At 39.1% G+C, this 10,237-nt stretch overlaps 1 protein-coding gene across 2 annotated transcripts; it reads left to right on the plus strand.

Annotated features, from left to right (window-relative positions):
• The first annotated feature begins 68 nt into the window (after nucleotides 1-68).
• LOC137035622 (retinol dehydrogenase 7-like) lies at nucleotides 69-9,556 on the plus strand. Of its 2 annotated transcripts, XM_067409094.1 has the most exons (5): nucleotides 69-175; nucleotides 1,376-1,690; nucleotides 7,706-7,964; nucleotides 8,536-8,699; nucleotides 8,803-9,556. In XM_067409094.1, the coding sequence occupies exons 2-5, from the start codon at nucleotides 1,378-1,380 to the stop codon at nucleotides 9,024-9,026; spliced, it is 960 nt and encodes a 319-aa protein (XP_067265195.1). In that variant the 5' UTR covers nucleotides 69-175; nucleotides 1,376-1,377; the 3' UTR covers nucleotides 9,027-9,556. The 2 variants fall into 2 exon arrangements, with proteins under 2 accessions (XP_067265195.1, XP_067265194.1); XM_067409093.1 differs by lacking the exon at nucleotides 69-175 and having other exon boundaries at nucleotides 1,293-1,690.
• The last annotated feature ends 681 nt before the right edge of the window (nucleotides 9,557-10,237 follow it).

Below are 10,237 nucleotides of genomic sequence, written 5' to 3' on the forward strand. Positions count from 1 at the left end.
GTGACTGCCAAACACAACAAACTCACCTTTCTGATCATTCAGCGCCCCCTGCAGGAGCAGCACGGAACACTTATTACATAATAGCACACACTTAACTCGGTTAACCGGTGCCAGATACAAAGCGTTAGGGAGAACAACAGAGATCAGATAGAAACAGATATCTTATAAAGAAACGGTGAGTAATGTTAGCCTATACGGACGGTCTGAGACTGTTTTGCAAGAAGTTACAGTGAGAAAACTCCAGTTTTTAGTAAATGCATGCTGTTTGCAAAAGATTTCTGTCAGGGCATTTTCAAGTAGTATTGATCACGCGCATAATGATATTTTGATGTTGCAACAACGTTAGCTTAGTTTCTTCCTTTCATTCTTTTCAATGCATCAACAGTACAGTGTAAAAGTTCAGTTTCGTGGTTGACATCGCGTTGATTTAGTGAAGTGAGATCCGAATCACTTTCGGGAATCGGTTCTTTCAAACAGTTCATTTGTTCAGAACAAACAGCCGTTCTTTTATGTCAATTCGCAATCACGTGATGTGAAAACAGTTTCAAAAAAGCTAGTTAATATATCAAAGTAAATCTAAGCAGATATTACGTTTTTATTATTATTATTAAATTTATTGTAATTTCATGCGCCCCAGTTCAATTTGTTGCAGCCGCGATTCATCTTATAAAAACAAGTCATTTCTAAACGAATCTAAATCTTTTGCATTTACTATAAACAATAATGTAAAAGACAAGTACATCTCTCGAATAAACATTTTTGCACATTATAATTTAAAAAAAATGAAAAACAACGCTATTTCGTATGTGCATTGATAAAACTCATAAAATCAAGTTACCTTTTTTGCGACATTGAACTTACTTTCCGTAACATCTGTCAAATCCTCGTTCACCCATATGCTATAGTATTTAAAATCAAAAGTACTTTAACGACTGTTTTATATTATTCCTTCCACCAGTTCACTCCGCTTGAAATAAACGCTTCAATGAATTGTTGATTCCGTCCGATTCATATGAACCGGTTCAACTGATTCTTTGAGAACATCCGAATCAAAAAGAACGATTCGTTCACGAATCTGAGCATTTCGCAATCACCCATTTGCACAGTTATCCAATGTGAAAAGTTAAAGAAACAAAAAACCTACTATTATTATTATTCTTTTATTTATCAAATACTGCCATTTATCTTTATTTTAAATGTATCTTTTGTTTTTATTGAACTACAAAATCCTTACTGTTTTGCAGTGTCCTGCAGTGAGTTAATGATTCACTTGGTACTTTATGAGTCGAACTTTGACCAAATGTGCTCTCTCTCATGTATATTTTGTTGATAAATGTGAATCATTTTCTTATGAAAATTTACTTTTCTTTTGCAGACATGTTCCTGTACGTTGTTGGTCTCATAGTCTTGCTCTTTGTCTATCGGTGGTTCAGAGAACTGGGAAGAGTTCCCAACAAATCGGAGAAGTTTGTGTATATCACAGGCTGTGACACAGGTTTTGGGAATCTCTTGGCCAGACACCTGGACACGAAGGGTTTCCGTGTCATCGCAGGCTGCTACACAGAGAAGGGAGAGGATGAGCTGAAGAAGGCCTGCTCCGACAAACTCACAGCGCTGCATTTGGATGTCACTGATAATGACAGCATTAAAAAAACAGCCGACACCATTAAAACCCTGGTGGGACAGACGGGTAAGTCACAGAAAGAGGTTGTCTTATTAGTTCTGAAATGCTTTGAAACTACGGGTGTCACGATTCACTCGTTTTCTCGATGCATCGATCACAAATCCTGACGATGCCTATACATCGATCTTGAAACATGTTTTTTGAATCGTGAATCGTTTATTTCGGTTGATAATCGATGTAAAATGCAAATAATCGGATTAATCGCGATTATATGGTGATTCAGTGCTTTAAAATATATAAACATTAAATTACTACATGCACGAATTGGTGAATATGTTTTGCGCCTTCCCAGCTCTCCTTCACTGATACGCGCGGCTGCACTCTTTACCGCCTTTCACTGGATTTCGCTCGCGCTCAGTCCGTAGCCCATGTTTGAGCTCTCCACTGCTGTTCACATAAACATATGACAGTTCTCTATTAAGACAGCAATAGTCCGGAGTCAAACTTCTCAAGCCATTGATAAAATCATTGCGCGGTCACTACTCTTGAAATAAAACGCTTTTATTGCTTGGAAACGTCGGAAATGGTTCATTGACATTACCTGAGCAGTTTCAAGGCGCCCATTATTGCATGGACGGAGCAAACGCATAATGTAGCCTAAGTGTCTAAATGCATACGCACAGTTCAATGAATGATAAATGAAAGTAAGAACTCAATGTCTTTACACTGAAAGTGCGAGGAAACTGCTGAAATAAAGCGGTCGTTAGATTTCATTGGTGATTTCAAAGATGACATTTAATCGTAAGGTTGGTGAACAGTTTTGGAGAATTTGATGTTTCCCCATTCAAAGAGATTGCATGATGCCCAGGATGCCCGAGAGGCGTTTCAAAGATGGCCGCCGAGTGAAATGACTAGTCTTAAAGGGATAGTTCACCCAAAAATGAAAATTTGATGTTTATCTGCTTACCCCCAGGGCATCCAAGATGTAGAGGACTTTTTTTTCTTCAGTCGAACGCAAATTATGATTTTTAACTACAACCGCTGCCGTCTGTCAGTCAAATAATAGCAGTGATTGGGAACTTGAACAATAAGAGTCGAAAAAACTTCCATAGACAAATCCAAATGAAACCCTGCGGCTCGTGACGACACATTGATGTCCTAAGACAGGAAACGATCGGTTTGTGCGAGAAACCGAACAGTATTTATATAATTTTTTACCTCTAATACACCACTATGTCCAACTTCGTTCAGCTTCCGGCTAGTGAGGTCTGATCGCGCTCTGACAACGGAAGTGATCACAACGCGTTTTTTGACCTCACTAACAGGAAACTGAACGAAGTTGGACATAGTGGTGTATTAGAGGTAAAAATGATATACATAATGTTCGGTTTCTCGCACAAACCGATCGTTTCGTGTCTTAGGACATTAATGTGTCGTCACGAGCCGCAGGTTTTAATTTTGATTTGTCTAAGCAAGTTTTATTTACTGTTATAGTTGAAGTTCCCATCTACTGCTATTATTTGACTGACAGACGGCAGCGGTTGCAGTTAAAAATCATAATTTGCGTCCGACTGAAGAAAAAAAGTCACCTACATCTTGGATGCACTGGGGGTAAGCAGATAAACATCAAAGTTTCATTTTTGGGCGAACTATCCCTTTAAAGCGACTTTGTTTTTATAACTATTCCGTGAAGAAAAGTTAGTTTAGGATTAGTTGGGAAAGTACATGATAGTCTCTCCATGTAAGTATTATGTTTAATGTACCTGGAAGAGTTTAATAAGGTTGTGTAGTCTTTAACACTACATTTAACATGAACTAGGCCTAAAAATACTTTTAAAGCCCTTTTAAAGTTTTGGCTTATGTAAATTTCCACAAATGCCAATTTTTATAGGGCTATTAAAGTTATGTAGCTTCATTGAGAACTAACATGAACAATAGGTTTGTTTTTGCCCTTACTCTCTGACCCCCTGAAGGCCGCTGTGTAATTCGTACCCTGACTAAGACACGTTGAGGGAAGCATTTCAATATCCCTATAAATGCATATTAAAATGCAGAATCAAATCACATTGAATTTTAATGTGATGCATCTTGAATTTAATCGTTCTGAATTTGCAAAAATTGTTCTTGAATCGAATACCTATGAATCGTGAATTGCTGTCTACCCAAAGATTCACAGCCCTATTTGAAACATTTGTTTTTGAGAGCTGAAAAAAAAAAAAAAAAAAAAATATATATATATATATATATGATGTTATCAGGTCTATGACCAATTCAGAATTCAATTAAGAATGCATTTGCAGTTTTAAGATTTGATGGAAAAAGTTAAAATTCAAAGAGATTATATAACATCCATAATAGCTTTCATTTGAGTGAACTTTATAAAATCAATACATATACACAAATTATTGTCACAGCTGGTTGCAGATAGTGATGGCCGATTTCGAAACACATGCTTCATGAAGCTCCGAAGCTTCATGAATCTTTTGTTTCGAATCAGTGATTCGGAGCGTGTATCAAATTGCCAAAGTCACGTGATTTTAGTAAACGAGGCTTCATTACGTCCTCACTGTTTCGAAACATTTCAAAACAGTTCAAAATTTCAGTGGTTCACCGGTAGAGGGTGATGATAAAGTTAACATATGAATCATGCAGATTCACTGAGAAGCATTGAACAAGTGTCTATGGGTTTTACCTGATCTCTGATCAGTTTTATAAATTTGTAGATGTTTTAAAGGTACAATTTGTGATATTTTTTTCCGCTAGAGGTCGCTAGAAGCCTATTCTGTCCTTGTCGACAGAACCAGCGGCAGATGGTAAACAGTAATTATGTTCCATAAATAATTAACACAATCCACCATAAAACGTGCAAGAAGTAAATAAGGAACTGCTTGAAGCAAGCTAGTGGTTTGCTGGACGCTAGACTCTACTTCCGCATTTGTCCACGGCACTGTTGTCATGTGGTTTCTACGTCAGTAAAGGCGGTAACAAAGGTAACTGACGTCATTGACAGGCGACTGCACTGCCCCGTGTCACTGTTTAGAATGGGAAATTTCTCATGATTTACAAGTAGTTGAAAACATTAGAGATATTGTTAGTAATCAGCTGGACAAAATATATAACACTAGCCTAGTGGTTTTTGGATATTTTACTGCAAAAATTTTACATATTGTACCTTTAATTAGACATTAGAATAATTAAAATGAATAATGGTAGTTATTAATCCCTTATTGGCCTGTTTAGCTTGAGCCATGGAACAGAGAAACAAGCCTTGAAAAATGATAAAAGAACAGATATACAGTCACTCTATATGTAGCCTAATCTTATTAGAGAATTAGTTAATTGCATTTAATAGATTTTACTTTCAATAAAACATTTGCAATATATTTGTAAAAGATGTTTTTACTGCATGTTTAGTTTGAGTTTTGTTGCATTTACACTCTTTTGACCACTAGGGGTCACCGTGGAGTCAAGTGTCAGATTGTTTCGAAGCCTCGAATCATCACGGCACATTTGATTCAACTGCTTCAGTGTTTCACGAAGCCTCGCTCTGCCCATCATTAGTTGCAGGAAGGTAACAGATGAGGAGAATATATCCAAAAACTAGTTTAATAAAACACCACAGGAGAACAGGCAGACAGGTGCAACACAACATAGATGGTGAACAGACCAAAACTGAGTGAACGGGAGGAACTTAAATAGCAAACATAACAGGGTTAATTAATGGGAAACAGGTGATGCAAATGAACTAATGATGGCAGGAAACAGAACACATGACAACAGAACATGTGACCAATGAAAAATTGAAAGTCCATATAAACTGAAACTAGACAGACTAACATTACGCACCTTGGAGCCTTCGAAGGTGGAGCCCACCGTGTAGACTTAAGTCCAAGGCGGTGATGGAATGCCTACGACCTGGGAGACCACGACAAAGCAGCAGCGACAACTCTTCGAGACAAGATGGTGCAACCGAGGGCGGAGGTGGAGCCTGAGGGAGGGCGGAGCTTGCCGAAGCCGAAAGGGCGGAGGGCCGGAGAGCAGCAGACGGCCCGCAAGTCCGCAGCGGAGGCTTGGCGACATCCGACCCAGGGGGAGCCAACGTTCCGAGGGAGCCCGGCGAGTCTGAATGCTCGATGGTCGATGCTGGAGTCGAGGGGAGGAGGAGTGTAGGCACAGGAGCCAGGTTGACGGGTCAAGGCAGGACAGAGCATGACGAGGCAGGAGGCGGAGCCACAGGCTCATGACGCCCAGGAAGAGTAGACTCCCAGCAGGACCACAATGGAGCCTCACCACTGAGAGGAGGATGACGTGACTCGACGGGACTGATGGGAGGCAACAATGACTGGGTAACAGGCTTGGCGATGGTCTGGATGTGAAGAGTGGCACAGGAACCCAAAAATAAAGTGTCCTTAATAGCAGTTATTTGAAGTAGTGGGAGAGGGAGGTTAGGTGGGGATAACAGGACTGGCATAGACTCAGATTCATAAGAATTGCAGGGACACAAGGAATTTCTCACCACACTCAATAAAACTGTCTAAGTCCATCTGGTGCTCGCTCTCAGTGGCGGGGGTTGGGCAGGGTTTGCACCCATCCCCTTGAACTCCACGAGGACTCCCTCGGCGATGGATGACGACATCAGCTCACGCCTCTGGTCAGACTCATGGTGGAGTTTCGGCTCCGGGTGATGGGGAGTTCCACCCTTTCGTCCTCAGGTGTAGTCTCTAGCGTCGCAGCAGGCGGAAGCTTCCAGTCTGCGGGGGGCTCAGGCGTCGTCGATCGTGGTGGTGATGAGCTGGGATCTGGGTCTGGCCGGGTTCTGGATCGGGACCCCACGCATTCCAGACACCTTAATACTGCTTCCCTCCAATTAAGTCTGGTGGTGTCTGGAAGGTGGGTGACGTGGTGGAAGTTGGCCCCGATCCAGAACAGAGTGTTGAGGGTTTCATCCTCCAGCAAGCTCTGGCTGGCCAAAAAAATAAAAGTTAGTGGAAAAAGAAATAAAGTCGTGGCTTTCCCGGGGCACGGTGATGAACATTGCCCGTTCATCAAAGTAGGGCGGCCCGTTCATCTGTCACGGCTGGTTGCAGGACGAGGAGAATATAGCCAAAAACTAGTTTAATAAAACAGTCCTCAGGAGAACAGGCAGACAGGTGCAACAAAACATAGTCAGATGGTGAACGGACCAAAACTGAGTGAACGGGAGGATCTTAAATAGCAAACATAACAGGGTTAATTAATGGGACACAGGTGATGCAAATTAACTAATGATGATGGCAGGAAACAGAACATGTGACAACAGAACATGTGACCAATGAAAACAAACTGAAAGTCCATAAAAACTTAAACTGAAACTAGACAGACTGTAACAGCTATATACTGTATGTATATATATATATATATATATATATATATATATATATATATATATATATATATACTTAATCTTTCAAATTGTTAAAAGAGAGTTACTTTGCTTCATGACCATGTGGTCCTTTGCAGGTGTCTAAATGATGTCACATCCTGTCACATGATTTTGACCGCATGAATTGATCCAAAATGGTCCCTTTATATTGGTTACTCTGAATGCCGTCAATGAAATTCATTTTTCCGGACATTCTTTCTGATAACAAAGCAACCACTTTTACACATAATTTGAATATCATTTTGCACTATGTTGATATATGATGTTATAAAATCATGCCAGAATGAAAAATATATACTTTTATTACATTTTAAAATCATAAATGAAATGGCTGATTTGGCCTTTGGATGGTTAAACCGTATGACCTTTTGACACTTCAAAATCTTTTAAAATATCTTTATATGTAGCAAAATATAATTTAATCCTTTTGGATTCAATAAAAGAGATCTAGATGTACTACCTTACATACTTTAGATGTCATATATTTGTTTTTTATTATTATTAAGGCCTTTGGAAAGCTTATATTTTGTTTTCTCATAGTGTTCTTTAATGAAGTTGTAGTTTCTTTACCAAAGCTTTGTATTTAGCAGTCCCTTGTGATGAAAGAAAACGGTTGTATTTTGTAATGTGCGTGTGTGTGTGTGTGTGTGTGTTTGCAGGTCTGTGGGCCGTGGTCAACAATGCTGGTATTTCTTTCCCAACTGCTCCCAACGACTGGCTGGATATCGAGGACTTCAAACAAATGATCGATGTCAATCTGATCGGGGTTGTAGCCGTTACTCTGAGTGTGTTACCGCTCATTAAGAAAGCCAAGGGCAGAGTGGTCAACGTGGCCAGTGTGTTTGGACGGATTAGTACCCTGGGAGGGGCGTACTGCATTACTAAGTATGGAGTAGAAGCTTTTAATGACAGTCTAAGGTTAGTATGTCCAGTAACCACTAAATGACAAAATCCTGACAAAATCAACCGAATTCAGATTCAAAGCATTTCTCTGCATTTCTATCGAGCTCTGCAACCATTCAACCGATGAAATGTAAATTGGGCGAGCACTTTCTGCAAGTGCAAACATATCCTAAAAATATAAGATAAGACAGCACAAGTGAGTGCCAGCAGCCAGTCAAAATTCAGCAGCTTATAACTTCAACTGTGAATAGCCACTCATGATAAAAGATGTATATATTTTTAACATTTAATAGCTTTATTTAATTTTTATTTCAGTTGTAATTTTAGTAATTGTAGTACTTCAACTTATTTATTTCAGTTAGTTGCCAGGGCAATTTTTGGTTATGTTTTTAAGTTTAAGTTTTTCATATATATACACTGGGATATATACTTCATATATATATATAATTTCAGAAAATTCTCTAACAGGTGCAAATGTAACTAGGTCAGTTAAACTTTACCACCAAACAAACAATATTACCAGAATTGATTTAAAATCTGTTAATTTTAGTTATGCCGCCGTGACTATATCTATATCACTCTGCAGGAGGAACATGGCACCGTTTGGAGTGAAGGTTTTATGCATTGAACCTGGATTCTTCAAAACAACTGTTACTGACTCCACTGTCTTTGAGAGTCACATGGAGAGATTATGGAATAAGTTGCCTCAGGAGGTGAAGGATGAGTACGGCTGTGACTTCATCGACAAAAGTGAGTTCAAATCCAATAACCAGTTTAAAATCATAGCAAATAAAGGTCACACTTCCTAATTACTAAAAGTTATAAAAGTTATAACTAGTAATTGTTTTTGTAGCAAAGCTGGTGATTAAGGAGAAGATTGAGAAGATGTTGGATCCAGATCTGATGAAGGTGGTGAGCTGTATGGAGCATGCTGTGGCTGCGGTCCATCCCCGTACCAGATATTCTCCAGGCTGGGATGCCAAGTTCTTCTGGCTGCCTCTCTCCTACATGCCAACCTTCATCTCGGATGCTTTCGCCTTAAAAAACGCGGTTAAACCCAAAGTTTCAGTTCTGTAAGCATAAAGAGCATTTCTTTGTGCCATGCTCTTGCAGCATACTGAGACGTGATGTAATACTTTATATTGTAAACAAATATATATCAATTAATACTTAATGTGCATTTTTACAATAATGAATTTAAATAAAAAAAATAAAAAATGCTTTAGAATCCAGACATACTACCTCCGCCATGTTGTCATTAACATGTGACCAACCAGTGTCAGTTGAGTCGCTTCACTGCCATTCACAAATCCTCTCCCGTGGCCTTATGTGATAGTAAAGTGTCCATCATATGCACACTTCATAATCTCTCCAAAAGTAGCAGGTCATCTGGGTACTTTTTGCCTACTCTTTTATCAATACTGTGAATTTGGACATATTTTATTTGTCACATACTGTTTTTTGCTTGTGAAACAGTAGGGAAGTATGCAATTTCATATACAGAAAAAAAGAAACACAAATGTGATGTTTACCTAAAGTCATTTTTGCTTCTTTGTATGGTTGAATTGGATCATTAAAGGTCAGCAGCAAAGACATTGGTTAATAAAGTGAGATTAAATTCAAAAGTATATTTGTGTGATTTGCATAATATTCTGAGTTTGTATTTCACTGTTTTTATTCTATTTGAAAAATACTGAATCTGTTTTTTGCAAGTGAGATGAGCAAATGCTCACATTTAGTCTAGAAACTAACAACCATGTTCACACAGCACACATACACCTCTGCACTTACTCCTGATTTCTCATCGTGGGGGCAGGAGAGATGTCATAATGGGAAAACAAAGTAACTTGCATTTCTTATTTGAAAAAGTATCTTGAAGGGGACCTATCATGCCCCTTTTCACAAGATGTAATATAAGTCTCTGGTGTCCCCAGAACCCTGTGGCTCGTGACGACACATTGATGTCCTAAGACACGAAACGATCGGTTTGTGTGAGAATCCGAACAATATTTATATCATTTTTACCTCTAAAACACCACTATATTCAACTGCCTTGATCATCCGGTATGTGAGGATCTTAAAACGCGTTCTGATGACGGAAGTGATCTGTCGCACTCATTGAAGTATAAGCGTGGGAGATCACTTCCATCATCAGACCTCACACACCGGATGTGGAGGGCAGTTGGACATAAAAAAAAATATGTAAATATTGTTCGGTTTTTCACACAAACCGATCATTTCATGTCTTAGGACATCAATGTGTCGTCATGAGTCGCAGGGTTTAATCT

Source organism: Chanodichthys erythropterus, chromosome 14, assembly GCF_024489055.1.
Source record: "Chanodichthys erythropterus isolate Z2021 chromosome 14, ASM2448905v1, whole genome shotgun sequence".
Lineage (NCBI taxonomy): Eukaryota > Metazoa > Chordata > Actinopteri > Cypriniformes > Xenocyprididae > Chanodichthys > Chanodichthys erythropterus.